The 19,427-nt window shown below is 42.8% G+C and overlaps 1 protein-coding gene across 1 annotated transcript in view; it reads right to left on the bottom strand.

Moving 5' to 3' along the window:
* mgat4b (alpha-1,3-mannosyl-glycoprotein 4-beta-N-acetylglucosaminyltransferase B) overlaps positions 1–19,427 on the bottom strand; it is a 215,967-nt gene that overhangs the window by 70,483 nt on the left and 126,057 nt on the right. The window contains exons 5-6 of the mRNA XM_024429481.2: positions 14,077–14,123; positions 11,612–11,725 (exon numbers count right to left, since the gene is read on the bottom strand). Coding sequence (XP_024285249.1) covers positions 11,612–11,725; positions 14,077–14,123 — 161 coding nt within the window. The remainder of the gene's footprint in view (positions 1–11,611; positions 11,726–14,076; positions 14,124–19,427) is intronic.

The following is a 19,427-nucleotide window of genomic DNA, read 5'->3' as shown; positions in this document are numbered from 1 at the left end:
TAAATGGTATGCTAGCGTGACAGAGTAATTCCACCCCAACCTGGTTGCAAACTCTAAGAATCTCTGCATCGTAACACAGCATACTCAAGATGCAACAGGACAATAGTATCTAGGTCTTAGGAGAACAAATGCAATGCACTTAGGCTTAGCCATCAACAACACTAGTGTGGATATTGGACCAGAGCCAGATTGCATGACTAAAGAGAACTACCACTAAGACAACAACACTAGAGGCAGACGGACCGGGCAGTTGATGAACCGTGTGTGTGACATTGCCCTAGTCGCCGTGGTGACCTGAGAGTGACACCCTGTCCTGTCTGTCTCATTGGCCGTGATCCACTTCTAGTCCTGTTCACAGCTCAGTCATCTGGAAGTGTCTCTCTCTGACACACACACACACACACACACACACACGTTCTATCTCCCTCATTTTATCATCAATCTTAGCCACTCTTTTTCTCTGACATCTTCACTTTCCTTTATCCATTTAATATCTTATTGTGATTCGATCACACATCTTAACTGTCTCTCTCGCTCTAGCTCTGGTTACCTTCCATTGTCTTTGGTTCAGTCTCTCGCTTCTTCTCACTTTACGTCTCCCGCCCTCTCTCTGTTCTGCTCTTTCCCTCTCTCTCTCTCTCTCCCTCCCTCTCTGTCCTGCTCGTTCCATCTCTGTCCTGCTATTTCCCTCTCCCTTATTCTCTCCTGCTCTTTCCATGTCTATATGTTTACATTACATTGTTTACAAAGCAAGTGAAATAGATCAAGTTAAATTAACAATAAAAAAATTAAATAACAGTAAACATTACACTAACAAAATCTCCAAAAAGAATAAAGACATTTCAAATGTCATATTTTCTTCTGGCAACAGATTACAGAAATCTTGCTGCTGTGATGGCCTGTTGTCTCTTAAGAGCCAGGTCTGCCTACGGAGGCCTTTCTCAATAGCAAGGCTATGCTCACCGAGTCTGTACATAGTCAAAGGTTTCCTTAAGTTTGGGTCAGTCACAGTGGGCAGGTATTCTGCCACTGTGTACTCTCTGTTTAGGGCCATGCATTATTTTGTGTTTTATGTTGTACACTGAGGATATTTTTTTTAAATTCTGCATAGTCTCAATTTAGCGTTGGTCCCATTTTGTGAATTATTGGTTGGTGAGTGGACCCCAGACCTCACAACCATAAAGGGCAATGGGTTCTATAACTGATTCAAGTATTTTTATGTTGATTTGGTAGGTCGAATTTTATGTTCCTTTTGATGGCATAGAAGGCCCTTCATGCCTCTCAGATCGTTCCTAGCTTTGTTGAAGTTACCTGTGGCGCTGATGTTTAGGCTGAGGTATGTATCGTTTTTTGTGTGCTCTAGGGCAGCGTTTCTTAAAGTATGGGTCGTAAATTGATAATTATTTCATTAATTACTGGAATTGATTTGGCCATGTGCAACTGCGCTCTCGGTTCAGTGCGCTCTCTGCTTATCAGCGGTCTCTGCTCAGTTTGGCAGCTGCGCGAGTGGGAGAGGTGGAGGGAGATGCCCGTGTGCTTCGCTGTTTACCTGATTTTTTTGTTGTTGCAGTTTTCTTGAAGATCACTCCGCGACCCACACGCTGCAGCGCTGTCGTTCAAGCCACTGACTTGTTATTCCCACTCGCCATCACTCACCGCTGTCATGAAATGGACTCATGCTAGCCACGTGTTCTGATTGAGCTCAATCGTCATGAAACGCAAATACAGTGATGACATTTTGTCCTTTCCGTACAAACTTTGAGAAATAACGAGGAGCGCCCACAATGTGTTTTGTGTGGGAAGTGCTTAGCAATGAGTCTCTCAAAACAAACAAATGAATAAAACGACACGTCCTGACCAAACATCCAGGCAGAACAGAGACGGTAAACCCAGGGAGTTCTTTAAGAACAGGGCAGAATACTTCAGGAAACAGTGCTTCGAAAGTGGAAAAGTAAGTGAACTTGCATGGCATTGTTGTCATTTTATAACAGGTGGTGATAAGCAGAAATAAGGGAGTACTATCTCTCATCGTAGTAGATGTGAGTTTCTCTTTCAAACAATCCCCTGGCCTTGTAACGTTACACAGCTAATAGCTGTTTAGCCAAAGCAAGCTAACTAGCTACTGATAGTGCAACCCCAAGAAACAGTACAGATGAAGATAAAAACATTATCAGGCCTATTGTACATTTTACTGTAGAAATTATTGTTGAAAACAAGTCGCGGTTGGTACTGTTGCTGTTACAAGTAATAATTATTAGTCTGAACTGGAATAAACTGATTGAAGCAAGATGCTTTTTGAGACAAACACACACACAGTTCTGGGTTGCTCATCTGCAACAGGTAGCGGTCTCCTGCCTGACTGAGAAAGCAGTAGATGTTCTGATCCAGTTTTGCACCACATACCGATGATGCAAGTCAGGGTTCTCAAGTACAGAAACAGTCGCAATGCTGAGCATGACCTCAGTGTTGTACTGTCAAAAACTGAGCCCAGAATAGACATGCTTGTTGAAAACTTTGGATCATTTATCTGTTCTGTTACTTAGGGTTGCACGATCAAAAAGACTGTGTGTGTGTGTTCTGTTATACACATGTGGGATGTGATCAATCCGTTAATTCCAGTTCAGAATTCAATTATTTATTGTATTTTAACAGCAACAGTTCCAACCTAGACAGGTATATAAGCACATTTTTAATGGGGAAAAATAAACATGAAAATATATATCTTTGGCTATTTCATTATTTGTTTTTGTATATATTGCTTCCTTTTTTTAGGCATAAGGGCAATGAAATGTACCGATATTTGCAAATAATGCAACTATTTGCAAATATCGGTACATTTCATTGCCCTTATGCCTAAAAAAAAGCAATATCTACAAAAACAAAGACCATGAGAAACAAGATTCTCTGGTCTGATGAAACCAAGATTGAACTCTTTGGCCTGAATGGCCAAGCGTGATGTCTGGAGGAAACCCTGGCACCATCCCTACAGTGAAGCATGGTGGCAGCATCATGCTGTGGGGATGTTTTTCAGCAGCAGGGACTGGGAGACTAGTCAGGACTGAGGGAAAGATGAATGGAGCAAAGTACAGAGAGATCCTTGATGAAAACCTGTTCCAGAGCGCTCAGGACCTAAGACTGGGACGAAGGTTCACCTTCCAACAGGACAACAACCCTAAGCACACAGCTAAGACAATACAGGAGTAGCTTCGGGACAAGTCTCTGAATGTCACCTCATGGCCTTGTGGAAAGAAATGTGTGTTTTTTGCCAATTTTAACCGCACACCCTGACACAGTTCCAATAGCTCGAGGCATCAGAAATGATGTGTATGGAACAGTGGTGTGTGTTCTCTTAGAGAGAGTTCTGTCCTGTTAGAAGATGCTCTCACCCAGAACTTGTGACAACCACAGTTATTACTGGCCCTGGCCTACCAATCTAAAGAGGGGAAGTTTGACGATGTGTGTGTACGAGTTTGATGGTATGTGTGTGTAGTTGTGTTTTTGAGTAGGTGCATTTGAAAGAGTATACAGGTGTTTTGCATGAGTGTGCAGGTGTTTTGCATGAGTGTGCAGGTGTTTTGCATGCGGGTGCGTTTGCGTGTGTGGTTGGTTATGTGTGTGTGACTAGTTAAATACTTCAGCGAGACATGGGCCCCTGTCTTAAGTGCTCCTCATGAATAAGCAATGGCAGTGGCCTGTAGCAGCCCAGGGAGCCATTCTCCCTGCTCACACTCATTACTGCAGCACATAAATCACCACACATGCGTGTGCACAGACGCACGCACGAACACATCCGTGCGCGTTAAACTAAGCATACATGCAGAGAGACACATACTGAACTAAACACACACACAAACACACTAAAATGACTACACATACAGTACACACACACACAGTCATGACTGCACAGACACACACACCCAGACATGCACGCAAAAGACACAAAGGATAAACATCCTACACACACCCACTGTGGATGTGGTGGTACGGGCAGTGTACCTGCTAACACGATACACCTGGCTAATGTAGCTGTAATAATCACAAAGAGCTGGGGCAGAATGTCTGCGTTCAACACCATAGCTCAACATCAGATACTCAACACCTGGACAGGCAGGGACTAATTCTCCCTCTCTCTTTTTCTCACACACACACACACACACACACCTGATCATGTGGGCACAAGTTGTGTGCAGGTGAGTGTGGGTATGAATGTTTGTACCTGGCGGGATTGTGATTGAGGAGAGTTGTGCCCTCCCTTTCCCAGATTAGTAATCATATCAGAGTGAGGCCCGTCCTAGACCGCTAATCTGAACAAATCTCCCCGGATTACACACACAGGTGAAAGAGAGAGCCTGGCACACCCACGGATGAGAGGAGAGACAGCAGGAGGGAAACTTGATTTCATCCTTCTGTATTTCTATCATAAAGCCTATATTAAGCAGGCTACGCAAATGAGCTACAAAGTAGCCAAAGCAGTTATAAGTCAACTAAGCAGGAGTTTATTAAAACGGTGACTAGATTTTTTTAAGGGTTGTGGGGCGAGAGGTAAATTGAGTCTATGGATTACTTTGCCTTGGTAGATGACCATGGCTGAGTTAGGAATGGAAGAGCTATGAGCAGCAGTACAGACACACGTGGCTTGACTTCACACAGCCAGCCGCCTTCAGCAAGTCTCATCTTCAACAACAAAAAAAACATGCAGCTCAGCCAAGTGCAAAATAAAACAAAGAGCAGACTGACTGCACGCAGAAAGGATCACCACACACAACCCCACCCTCAGAGACGTACGGCCAGACTAACGCACAAATAAACAAAGAAAGGCAAACATACTTAGGCACATCCAGTCAGGTCCAAGTTTCAGGCTCCTGGAAGAGGCAAGCAGGTCTTTAGTGAAAATCCCCTCGTAGTGGCTAAAGTTCATGATGCCGATGACCTGAGCAAAGGCCCCAGGACCAGTGAAAGCAAAATAGCTCCATAACATCAAAGATCCACCACCATTTTTTACAGCAGGTATGTTCTGCTTATGTATCCTTATTTTGACACCAAACCCACCAATGTTGTGCGTGGCCATAGAGCTATATTTTCATGTAATCTGACCATAGCACTGGTTGAAATCCAAGTGCCAATGCCATTTAATAAAACCCAGAGGCTTACATTTGTTAAAAAATAAAAAATAAATTTAAATGGTGTTGGATCATTAATGTTATGTGGCTATGTTGCTTCCAATGGTCCTGGGACCCTTGTTAAAGTCATCAGCATCTTGAACATTACCCATTACCAGGACGTTTTAGCCCAAAACCTGGTTGCCTCTGCCAAGAGGCTGAAACTTGGCCGGAAGTGAATTCTCCCGCAAGACAGTAACCCCAACCACACACAAAAATCCACAAATGAATAAATCATATCAAAATGAACATTCAACATTACTCAGTCTATGGACTTGAACACCATTGAAAACCTGTAGTTTGAATTAAAGAGGGCAGTCCATAAGCAAAGATGAAGGATATCAAGGATCTGGAAAGATTCTGTATGGGCTGACGGTGAAGTAGACATACTTGGTATTCATATCACAAAATACACTGCTCAAAAAAAGAAAGGGAACACTAAAATAACACATCTTAGGTCTGAATGAATGAAATATTCTTATTAAATACCTTTTTCTTTACATAGTTGAATGTGCTGACAACAAAATCACACAAAAATTATCAATGGAAATCAAATTTATCAACCCATGGAGGCCTGGATTTGGAGTCAGACTCCAAATGAAAGTGGAAAACCACACTACAGGCTGATCCAACTTTGATGTAATGTCCTTAAAACATGTCAAAATGAGACTCAGTAATGTGTGTGGCCTCCACGTGCCTGTATGACCTCCCTACAATGCCTGGGCATGCTCCTGATGAGGTGGCGGATGGTCTCCTGAGGGATCTCCTCCCAGACCTGGACTAAAGCATCCGCCAACTCCTGGACAGTCTGTGGTGCAACGTGGCGTTGGTGGATGGAGCGAGATATGATGTCCCAGATGTGCTCAATTGGATTCAGGTCTGGGGAACGGGCGGGCCAGTCCATAGCATCAATGCCTTCCTCTTGCAGGAACTGCTGACACACTCCAGCCACATGAGGTCTAGCATTGTCTTGCATTAGGAGGAACCCAGGGCCAACCGCACCAGCATATGGTCTCACAAGGGGTCTGAGGATCTCATCTCGTTACCTAATGGCAGTCAGGCTACCTCTGGCGAGCACATGGAGGGCTGTGCGCCCCCCCCCCCAAAGAAATGCCACCCCACACCATGACTGACCCACTGCCAAACCGGTCATGCTGGAGGATGTTGCAGGCAGCAGAACATTCTCCACGGCGTCTCCAGACTCTGTCACGTGCTCAGTGTGAACCTGCTTTAATCTGTGAAGAGCACAGGGTGCCAGTGGCGAATTTGCCAATCTTGGTGTTCTCTGGCAAATGCCAAACGTCCTGCATGGTGTTGGGCTGTAAGCACAACCCCCACCTGTGGACATCGGGCCCTCATACCACCCTCATGGAGTCTGCTCAAACGGTCAGAAACAGACACATGCACATTTGTGGCCTGCTGGAGGTCATTTTGCAGGGCTCTGGCAGTGCTCCTCCTGCTCCTCCTTGCACAAAGGCGGAGGTAGCGGTCCTGCTGCTGGGTTGTTGCATATATAAATGATCTTTCCACAATGAATTTCCATAGAAAACTAGTCAAAATAGACAAGATCCTGCAACCATGGGGAGGTAAAAACGTGTCTATTTGTGGAACAATTACACTGATTAACTCCTAGGTCATATTTCAGTTTAGTCATTTACTTATGGCCCTGCCTACTCCTGATGATTTGTTTTTCAAATCATATGAGCACATTTATTTTTTTTTGGCTTCATCTGGGATGCTAAAGCAGACAAGATAAAACGTGCCTATCTGTATAACGAATATGAACTGGGTTGGCTGAGATGATTAAATATAAAAGCACTAAGCCTCTCTAAAATCATCACATACAAAAGTATTACTTGAACCCAAAATGTTTCTCAAATAGATTACTAAAATAAGCTCATTCGTTGTTTAAACATTTATTTTTTGCCTTTGTGCAGATTGCCATGCCTCAAAAGACCTGCATTTATGGAAAAGATGTTTGAAAAGGGTATTTTGTTTTTAAATTATATTGTAGATTGGAATTGTAGAGTTGCCTTTCATGGAGTTATCCGAATTGTATGGGAAGGTCTGCTCAATCCAATATTACAACCAATTGATTACAGCATTACCCCAAAAATGGAGCAGGCAGGTGGCAGTGGCAGGAGGTAGGGAACTGGTCTGTCTGCCCAATATAAAGGATCAAAACTGGCGGAGGAACAAAAATAGCATAGGAAAGTATACCAGTTTTATTTGAGGACCAGGATGTTGACAGCAGTGCCATACAGATTGCAAAATAGATGGGAAGATATTTTTTTATGCACCGATTCCATGGCACAGGGTGTATAGGTTGATTCAAGACTTCGTGCTTTTCAGCTAAACGTATTGTATCGAATTCTTGCCACCAACAAAATGTTGAATATTTGGGGCATACAATCATCCCACCTCGGCAGATCTTGTTGTAAGGATACATAATCAATAGACCATTTGTTCTGGTATTGCCCTCAGGTAGCCGGGTTTCTGGCCTCAGGTTTCGGGAATGGGGGGAGAGGTTTGTGAGGGTCTCGGACGGTTCAGGGTCAGCTGTCTTTTTCACAAGTACCAACACACGGGTGTGATCGTTCTACAGTGGTCCCGGTATGATTAGAACGCTGATTTAGAATGGCCAGTTTCGAATGACGCAACAATCAGCATTTGAGCTGCCCACACTTTTTTAAGGAAACATTTTGCACAAACACAGTCCTTACAACGTTATGTCCAGAATGTGAGCAGTTTATTTTTGGATGCAATGTTCAGACATTCACAGAAGTATCTACAGCATAACACAATCATCCAAACCGGAAAAATGTTGTCTACATTTGTCCTAGCGCCAACTGAGGAAAGATTGACATAACACAAGCGGTCATATTTGTATAACTCTCGCTGACAAACTACAATATGAAATTACTATTTATAATTAATCACATCACGGGTGAGCTCACCATTGATCGAAATTTTTGAGTAAAACACTCTCTCCAAATCGAAAGTAATCCGACGATGGGTAGTTTTTGCGCGCTGCCATGCTTTTTGATCCTCGCAGAAACCAAAGATAATAAGAGGAGACAAGATGAGTTTGGTCTGTTTATAGTATCCATGTTCAAGAGGGGGGTGTCGTCCACCATCGTTTACATCCCACCATTAATTTCCGTAAGTCCTCAAAAAATGAGTGAACCTTTACTCCACCTCATTTTGTTATAACATCTTTGGTCCAACAGAAGATTACGTGAAACCCAGAATGCATTGTATGTCAACAAACATGGCTACATGCTGGAATTAGTTTAGCTCATCATAATCAGTACAACCCAAAAAAAGTATTTTACACACATATGTGCCCATTACAATCTATGCCACAACCTTACCTCATTTGCACACACTGTATATATAAGTTTTCTCTATTGTATCATTGACTATGTTTGTTTATTCCATGTGTAACTCTGTGTTGTTGTTTGTGTCACACTGCTTTGCTTTATCTTGGCCAGGTCGCAGTTGTAAATGAGAACTTGTTCTCAACTAGTCTACCTGGTTAAATAAAGGTGAAATAAAAAATAAATATGCAAGAATCGGAATGCATGAAAACAATTGGGAAGTGCTTGGGGAATTTTGTCCCGGTCAGAAATGTCCCAAAAATGAATTGTCCGCAAAAGCAAAAATTACATTTTTTTTTTATGTGAATAAATGAGGATGTGGAAAACACCTCAATTCAAACTGTAACAACTTGTTAATAATTGGTTGTTAATTTAACATTGAAACAGCCTATAAATAAAAACAGGCTAAGTGGCTTGGTTTGAGGGCAGCGTGGATTAAATGTACTGTTGTGTAACAATCACAAACTGGAACGGCGAGAACGTTCTAACTTCACGTGCATAAAAGAAAACTCACGCTGGGGCAACGTTAGAGATATTTGGAACTCACGCATGAAAGGGTTTTAACCTCTCTGAACTACCCATCCAGGATACGGGTTTGAATTCGACAACATACGGTGTTCGGCAACAAATAGTCATATTAAACATTCCTGAAAATACAAGTGTCTCACATGCTTCAAAAGCCTAGAATCTTGCTAATCCAACTGCGTTGTCATATTTAAAAAATGATTTATGGCGAAAGAATATGCTGCGATTATCTGAGCATAGACCCCCATATCAAACTACTTATTCAGCCAGCACTTGCGTAACAAAATCACAGATTGCATTGAAATAAATAGTTTACCTTTGAAGATCTTGCTCTGGTTGCAATCCCAAGGTCTTTTGTTCGGTTAAATCAATTTTTTATAGACTAACACTAAACATTTTGTGAACGCTTATCTCGTTGAATTTCGTGTCATTCATGTTTCGACGTAACATCCAACGTAAATAGACAGACATTCCCTGACTTTATCCAGTCATGTTTGGTTTCCTTGCAATCAACTGTTTGTTTGTAACACAACCAAACTTGATGGGTCATTTTGCGGGACGTATTGACACGGAAAAACCGATTGGAAGACAACAAGTGACGAGCCCATTGTGCACCAATTATATGACCACTGTCTCGTTGATTGACTGTATTTTAACCCAATGACCACTGATTGTCTTGAAATCTAGCTGGGTAGATAGCCAATGAGCAGAGGTAAACGGCAATATCCCATGGTTCTTTGTTGTAAAACAAACCTTTCCATTGAATGCTGGCGTAAGGACCGTTCTTTCGCCGTTGCCAATTCAACCGTGAAGGAGCGATGCTTAATACGCACAGCAGTATTTCGGTGACTTGCATCTTCAGCTGTTTATTTATCCAACATCATGGCGAATAAGTCAAGGAAAGCTAATTCTAAGACTAGATATATACGAATGTAGAAACAATTTTAGAGGAAATTGATCGTGAAAGTGAGACAGATCTGCTTTTTGAAGACTCCATTAGCTCTCATAGCTTTGATTCTGAAACTGAGGCATATTTTCTGAACGGAGAGGACATTGTTTTGGAATGGTAAGTTGCTCTCATGCTAATGCTGTTTTTTCTCTCGGAGGACCTGAGCCCTTGGACCATGCTTCAGGACTACCTGCCATGATGACTCCTTGCTGTCCCCAGTCCACCCGGCCTTGCTGCTGTTCCAGTTTCAACTGTTCTGCCTGTGGCTATGGAACCCTAAACTGTTCATTTTTACTCTTGAGGTGCTGTCCTGTTGCACCCTCTACAACCACTGTGATCTCCACCCGGCACAGCCAGAAGAGGACTGGCCACCCCTCATAGCCTGGTTTCTTCCTAGGTTTTTGCCTTTCTAGGGAGTTTTTCCTAGCCACCGTGCTTCTACACCTGCATTGCTTGCTATTTAAATAGATTTGATTTGATAAGAGGACTTTGGGTCTTCCAAATATTGAAAGTGTGTAAATAGTTACCCATGTTATTTTGTAAATGTGTGTATATATATATATATATATTTTTTTTCATATTTTTTTATCAATCATTATTTTCTTCCCATTTTTTCCCCATATTTTTTTTGGGGGGGGGGGTGTGTGTTAGAATACCATTTTGGTATTTTGTATATAGTTATTTGTTTCAAAATGTATACCTTCACCAATTTGGCCACTTGGGTACATTTGGGCTACTTGTGTGGGACACCGGGGTGACTTCATGATAAATGTCATGTAGCACACTCATTTTGGAAGTTATCATATCCTTGGTTCTGTGCCTGAGCCAAAGGCTGTTAGATTTGGGTATGTCTTCAGGCGGAAATTGCACAAAGTAGGGGGGTAGCTCTAAGAGGTTTTAAGATAAAAAAAAAAATATATATATATATAACTTGTTAAACAAAATCTCTTTCTCTGAGAAAATAAATAAATAAATTGAGCATAAAATATTACTCAGTATTTGTATTATTTATTTTATACAGTCTTTTTTGCTCGTCTTTATCAAGGGTGCCAAAAGAATTTGACCTGACTGTAAATACTCACACACACCAACACATACACAGACAGGCACTTAAGTAGACAAGTAGTGAGTTAGACACACAGCTAGATAGCTAATCAAACAGACCAACAGACTCTCTCATACACACATTTATGCACGCATAGTCATGACCATTACATATTCACACATGCAGAAGCGTGCTAAATAAAAGAAGACAAGTCTCGACGTTGGAATGTCACACACGCACATTCATTCACATCCAGCGGGGTACTAAATAAGTGACGAGAGAAGGGGCGACACTCAGGTGATGTCATCAAGTCACACAAGAACAGAGGAGTGGAGAGTGTCCCTCAACTCAGACTCAACCTGACGGTATTCCACACACACACACGCACGCGAGTGCACACAACAATGAATCGTCACAGCATCCTCATATGAAACAACGGGCCACGGTTCAAGACAAGACTTGAATATAAACTAGTCTCCTGTACTGAACTGCAGTGGGTTGCTCAGACAGTTGTGAAAGCTGCAGCAATCTGCTGGGAAGGTTGCCGTATTACCTGACCCTCTCCTTGGGGTCTCCGAAGGACTCTTTGAGACGGGAGAAATCGGGGTAGAAGTGGACTGATGGAGAGATGATCTCTAGAAGACCTGACTGGATCTCAACTGGAAATCTGAAAGAGAGAGAAAGGGGAGGGGAAAGAGAGAGAAGGCGGAGGGTAAAGAGAGAGTGGAGAGAGGTATCAACTATACATTTTTTATCTACAACTATCATACAGACACAGCCCTGTTGGGATAGACAAAGAGACAGACGGACGGACTGATAGACGCGACAGCATGTTGGTCCCTTCCACCCTGTGCATAATCACTTCCTCTCTTGTCAGGTTATTCAAATGCCTGACAGGATCGCGCACAAACACACAGCAAAACAATACACTGAAATGCATTTGAATTAGTCAGCTGTTTCTTCACCCGCAATTGCTAATAACCCATGTACAACCACCTGACTATATATGATAATATATAGAAATGATATAGAAAATGCGCTGTAGGCATAACAGTTCCTTTTTTTTCTCTTGAACATTTACTTAACAATTCAGTTTTTCTTCAAAGTTTCTTCATTTACTTATTGAATATTTAGGCCTACTTTGCTTAAACATAACATTTCAAGCAGCCTAAATTGACACATTGTGCATGCTTTTGTGAAAAAAAGTCAAACAATAAAACACACGTTGAGCAGACTTACAAACTAAAGCCAGATAAAAAGAATGAAAGAAAAACCTCAATGTAGCCTATAGTTGTGAATTGCTTGAGTTGTGAATGCTTGAATTTGAATTGGTCACACCCAACAGGAAGTAGAATTTAATTCAATACAATTCAAATGGCTTAACACCATAGGAATGTTTATTTTGACAATGTATGGTTACCAATACCATGTAGCATAAGCTTGAAATATGTATTTTTAAAACTCATTCTCCTATAACAATTTTTTCTAATTATATTGGACTAGAAATATTTTAAGATCATGTTGTGGGTTGTATATTTAATAATTCCCTTAATGTTTTAAATATTAGAAAACACTGCAGTATGGAAGGGAACAATGTAACATCTCATGACAAGGAAAAATACAAAAATATCTTTGAGTTATAATCAAAACTAATGAAATGGTATGTGTAATACTTGCATCAGTAAGTGGCATATTCTTTTGATAAAAGATTTGACAAACTAATTAGAATTTCATGTGTCACATCTCAGTTGAATTGGTTTGAATTACATTTTACTTCCTTCCAATTCTGCTTCATGTGGGGTGTGGCCAATTCAAATTCAATGTTTGAATTGAATTAAATTCCGATAAGGACGTACAAAGGGAGAGAGGATCCAATCATGAGAGAGACAGGGGTCAAGTGTGCATCACTAACCCTGCCAATCACCCAGGACAGGAAAAGCTGCCCCTTAGGAACTCACATGCACACACACTAACTCACAATAGTTCACACCACACACTCACCCCCCACCCCCCCACACACGCTCTCTCTCTCTCCTGTGTTTCCAATCTCACTGAGAGAACGACAAGGTGACAGGGGGCACATTCAACCTCCCTCCTCCCCTCTTCTCTCTCCTTCCTTCCGTCAACCCCCATAGCCATCTCCAAGCATGTCCGTGTCCCAAATGACACCCTATTCCTTATGTAGAACACTATTTTTCCCAGGGCCCATCAGGCTCTGGTCAAAAGCAGTGTACTTTAGGGAATATGGTGCCATTTGAGACGCAGCCCATTTCCCCTGAGGTGACACTGCTAGGGGACTTAGGAGAGTGACAGTGACGGAATGACCACTGGTATCATCTTGGGTCAAAATGGCCACCTCGGCAGGAAAGAGCTCTGGCTCAATCTCCCACTGACAAACATGACTGTCTAAAACAGCAGGTTCTTAAACCTGCACAGTGGGCACTTTGTGAAGGGGGATACTGTCGGTCTAGGGAAGTGGCTAGGAGGATAGGTTTGGGTTTGGGGTTAAGGTTAGGGAATATAGGATTTTGAATGGCACTGAATTGTGTGTCCCCACAAGGTTAGTTATACAAGACTTTGTGTGTGTGTGTGTGTGTATGTGAGCGCATGATGGAAGGTAAACAGGATACAGTGAAATGCACACACCACAAATAAACAAACATGTATTCAAATAGAAATACACTATGCACACACTTCAAAGAAGACAGATGTGCACATGTGTGGAATAGATCCAAGACTTAAACAGACAAGCAGAGACCAAACGTGACATATAGGCACCATTAGAGTGAATACATCTCACACACACACGTGCACGCACACACACAAAGCACATGAACATGCAAACATCAAACGCAGGTAGCAAACACACACAATAACAAAATCATTTAAAAATACCACACACACAAACAACTTATTCCACAGGTCCACCCAACACACACTGAGCCCGAATTGAAAGTGACAACAGTCCTCTCCATGGAGAGGCAGGTCTCCATGGAAACAGCATCCCGCGGTACTTACAGGCGCTTGAGGTTGTCAGCCACGCTGTTGGCATACTGTTGGTCCGTCTGCAAAACGAGAAACTTATTAATAAAAAAAAGACAAATAAAATCCAATGTCAATGCAGTTTTCTGTTCCATTAAGAGACGATATGGCTGCAGAAAGAAAGCCTGTACATAATATACACACTGTTCCCATGTGTACTACTGTACACAAAGAACGATTTGCCTACAAGACTTTTGCCTTCGTCATTTACAATCTGCCCTGGATACAAAATAAAATAAAAAGCACAAATAAATTGCTTTTCTATCACAACAACAACAACGTCACAGTAATTGTGCAATGCATAAATAGTGTTCCAAGAAAGCCACAGTGGAGATTGCGGGCTGTTCCAGTTTCGTCCCAAGTGGAAGCACCAGCTTGATGGTGTAATTATCTGGCTTTGTATAAATCCGACATCCAGAGCTGTGTTGAGGTCAAGGAGAGGATAACATGTACACACGTATACATCCACTGGCCATGTTTGCTTCACAACTTCCATATAAACCCACAGGAAAAACCAAAATCATGCTTGTTCAAGAGGGTTTGCCTCAAAAAAGTAATGCACAGTAACATTATGCAATACTAATGATGAATTGTATAACTTAACAGCGGACGCCATCTTTCTTTGCTTGTTGCTCAGACTAGCCATGCCCTTCTGGAGGGCTAACTCCAAAACAGTCCTCAGAAATGTCTTGGCCATTAAACAACAAATTATTCCAAATTCCCTGACTATGTCTCTCCATCCCGAAAGGCTGACAGATGGAGAGAAGGATGGGGGAATATTGTAGGTGGAGAGAGAGAAGCAAGGGATCAGACGTCTAACAGGAAACACCTGGGATCACGGACCACATCCTTCTCTCCTCAAATTAACCGGACGAGAGAGCAATAGAGGGAGGGAGGGGATGGGGACTACCACAAGGGAAATACAAAATAGCCTGTCAAATTTCCACCCTCGGTGCCAGGACAGCTATGAAAAACATTATCTTGTAAACAGGAGAAACCAGTAATTATTGACACCCTTAATAAAGATGAGCAAAAATGACTGTATAAAAAATAAATCATTCGAATACTGAGATAAATTGTATGCTGAAATAATTGGGAAATTATATTATTTTATACTAATACAATTGCTCAGAGAAAGAGATTTCACTTAACAAGTAATATTTTATTTTTTTTGCAAAAAGATAGGGGTCCCAATTATCCCAATTATTGACACTTCTGTTTTCAATACCTTTCAATACCTCACCTTGCAAAAATAACGGCAACGAGCCTTTTCCTAAAATGTTTATATGAGTTGGAACACATTGGGAAGGATCTTAGACCATTCCTCCATGAAAATAGAACTCTTTGGCCATGAACACCAGGGGTGGGTTCAGCGTCGAAATGAGAATGCATAAGCAGAAAAGAACCCCATACCAACTATGAAATATGGTGGTGAATCATTGATATTATGGGGCTATTTTACTTCCAATGGTCCTCGACCCTTGTTAAGGTCAACAGAATCGTGAACTTCACCCAGTACCAGGACAATTTAGCCCAAAATCTGGTTTCCTAAGGCAGGAAGCTGAAAAGGACTAGGGAAAGAGATAGAAGTGAGAGAGAAGAGATTGAGAGAGAGACAAGAAGACAGAGAGAGAAATTGGAAAAACAGAAATAACACCAGGCTGTTTTCATCTCTCCAAGGGGTTGGTGTGTGCTATATTAGGCCCCCTTCAACACCAGACCCCCCCCCACAGCTGATGAGCTAGTGGAGTGTCGCTCTCCTCAGCTCTGAGCCACTCCACTGGTGGAATATACCATGACCCCAGAGGTGAGAAACAGGACCTCAGAGGTGACAATGTCTGCTGCAGAGTCCGTTAAGAGGCTTGCGACTTCAATTGACAGGACTGTCAAGGAACAAGATTAAAAAGAATGACAGTCAGAAAACGACCTCTCCACATTGCGTTGGTGGTCTAGTACTTCAAAGCCTTGCTCGACAACCTGGCACCCTTGGTCCTGGACAAGGAATGCTATTGAGGAATATGGGTGTATCATTGTTGTTCATGTGTTCTGCCAACGCGTCACGTGGGTTTTAGTGTATGAGTTTCATAGAACCATTGTTTCATATGTCATACACAGCCCTAAACTGTAGCCAATCAATTTGCAACAGTCATGTAAAATCCGATGCAGTACAGCGAGGTTACTACTACCTAAACCAGGGGACCAAGGTCATCGACAATACTATCCCAACTAATCCCTTAACCTACTGTTCTAGTCCTGTTCCAACATGTGTAGTTACCTAGACAATGGAACCAAATAGTTTGCATCGTATTTGTTTAGTTCTGTGTTTTATTTGCTTATGGTCACACACTGACAGATGGAGACGCGAGGGAAAGAGAGGGATGGAGAGACAGAGGGACAGACATATGGATAGTTGAAGAGAGAAAGGGTGTGACATGTTTGGGAGGGAAAGAGAGACTCGGAGAGAGAGAGCTGCTACTTCCGTGCTCTTCAGATGCCCCTATAGAGGCGTGGGTAATAAAAATGAGAGATGGCATAACCTAAGAGACATTCAGGAGAAGGAGAGGGATGGAAACACAAGAGAGGGGGGGTGAGCGAGAGAGAGAGAGAAATAAAGAAAAAAGAAAAGAGAACTACACAAAGAGAAACAAGGTGGAGAAAGAGAGGGGAAGATAGTGAGTGAGAAAGGGAAAAAGAGAGAAAGGGCAAGAGAGAGGCCTGCCAGCCATCGGAAAGTGTTAACTAATGCAGATGTCATTCACTGCCTTTTAACTATAGCCACTCTTGGGACTGTAACACAGACAGACTGGGACTCAACACCACACACACACACTGACACACATGCAGAGACGCACATGGACGCACACACACACACCACAAGACGCTACGAGACACACACACGTGTACACACAGGAACGGACAGGCACGCACTAACACATACCCACGCAAAATCCGTGTGTGGTGGGTGTGCGTCTGTGTGTGTGATTGACTAATGCTGGTGATAATAACTTGACGCATGGTGCATGGCTTAATCACACAGTTCTATATGTATCTCGCTACCTCGTGACCTTTCCGGCTGGCCAGTCAGCTACACCATTAGTCAGTCTGCTCTTACATTATGCTATTACAGCAGGGGAAAGCAATACACTGGGAGGGGCTCAGGCACACACACGCACACACACACACAGAAATAAACACATTTCGGTTATACATGTACTATTCATGCTGTTGCATGCCTTACATTCACATGCACGCACACACACATAATCATTCATCACCACAGGGTCCTTTGGACTTAAACAACCCTTTTACATGATTAGGGTTTCTTCACAATCGATTCCAGTGAACAAACACAGGCCTACCTGTGCAGCTAGCCTGTTCGCCATTGCAACACTAAGCAGGGGAAAGGGGGATACCTCGTCAGTTGTACAACTGAATGCGTTCAACTGAAATGTGTCTTCCGCATTTAACCCAACCACTCTGAATCAGAGAGGTGCGGGGGGCTGCCTTAATCAACATCAGCGCCCGAGGAACAGTGGGTTAACTGCCTTCCTCAGGGGCAGAATTACAGATTTTTACCTTGTCAGCTCAGGGATTGGATCCAGCAACCTTTCGGTTACTGGCCCAACGCTCTAATCACTAGGCTTACCTGCCGCCCCCCACTGGTATCCTGGACACCCCACACAACCCCAACATTACAGCCTTATTCTAAAACGGAATATTTAAAAAATCTACACACAATAAAGTGAAATCAGGTTTAGATTTTCTTTTACAAATGTAATAAATATACAAAACAAATACCTTCAGACCCTCAAAATTGAGCTCACCTGTTTCCATTGATCATCCTTGACACACTATAACTTTTTTTACACCTTTATTTAACTAGGCAAGTCAGTTAAGAACTAATTCTTATTTTCAATGACAGCCTACAGTGGGTTAACTGCCTGTTCAGGGGCAGAATGACAGATTTGTACCTTGTCAGCTCGGGAGTTTGAACTTGCAACCTTCCGGTTACTAGTCCAACGCTCTAACCACTAGGCTACTGTGGTAACATTTTTTATTGGACATGACTTGGAAAGGCACGCCTGTCTAGATAAGGTCTCACAGTTGACAGGGCATGTCAGAGCAAAAACCAAGCCATGAGGTCCAAGGAATTGTCCGTATAGCTCCGAGACAGGATTGTGTCAAGGGTACTAAAAACGTTTCTGCAGCATTGAAGGTCCCCAAGAACACAGTGTCCTCTCCATCATTCTTAAATGGAAGAAGTTTGGTACCACCATGACTCGTCCTAGAGCTGGCCCGCCAGGCCAAACTGAGCAATCCGGGGAGAAGGACCTTGATCAAATTTTATACAAAACATTTAATTTAACCTTTATGTAACTATGCAAGTAAGTTAAGAACATATTCTTATTTCCAATCACAGCCAACCCCGGCCAAACCTGGACAACGCTGGGCCAGTTGTGCGCCGCCCTATTGGAACTCCCAATCACGGCCTGGAATCGAACCAGGGTCTGTAATGACTCCTCTAGCACTGAGATGCAGTGCCTTAGACCGCTGTGCCACTTGGGAGCCCCGTCTGGGCACTCTACCATAAAGACCTGATTGGTGGAGTGCTGCAGAGAGAGTTGTCCTTCTGGAAGGGTGACGGCCTACCGATGGTCACTCTGACAGAGCTCTATAGTTCCTCTGTGGAGATGCAAGACTATTCCAGAAGGACAACAATCTCAGCATCACTCCACCAATCAGGCCTTTATGGGAGAGTGGCCAGACGGAAACCACTCCTCAGTTAAAGCACATGAAAGCCCACTTAGGGTTTGCCAAAAGGCACCTAAAGGACTATCAGACCATGAGAAACAAGATTCTAACCAATATTGAACTCTTTGGACTGATTGCCATGGGTCATGTCTGGAGGAAACCTGGCACCAACCCTACGGTGAAGCATGGTGGTGGCAGCATCATGCTGTTGGGATGTTTTCAGCGGCAGGGACTGGGAGACTAGTCAGGATTGAGGCAAAGATGAACAGAGCAAAGTACAGAGAGATCCTTGATTAAAACCTGCTCCAGAGCACTCTGGACATTAGACTGGGGTGAAGGTTCACCTTCCAACAGGACAACGACCTTAAGCACACAGCCAAGACTACACCGGAGTGGCTTCGGAACAAGTCTCTGAATGACCTTGAGTGGCCAGGCCAGAGCCCGGACTTGAACCTGATCGAACATCTCTGGAGAGAACTGAAAATAGCTGTGCAGCGACGTTCCACATTCCACCTGACAGAGCTTGAGAGGATCTGCATATTAGACTGGGAGAAACTCCCCAAATACAGGTGTGC

This window comes from Oncorhynchus tshawytscha, linkage group LG08 (assembly GCF_018296145.1).
Source record: "Oncorhynchus tshawytscha isolate Ot180627B linkage group LG08, Otsh_v2.0, whole genome shotgun sequence".
Lineage (NCBI taxonomy): Eukaryota > Metazoa > Chordata > Actinopteri > Salmoniformes > Salmonidae > Oncorhynchus > Oncorhynchus tshawytscha.
The sequence above is the reverse complement of the archived record's forward strand: the minus strand, read 5'-3'. Positions and strand labels throughout refer to the sequence as shown.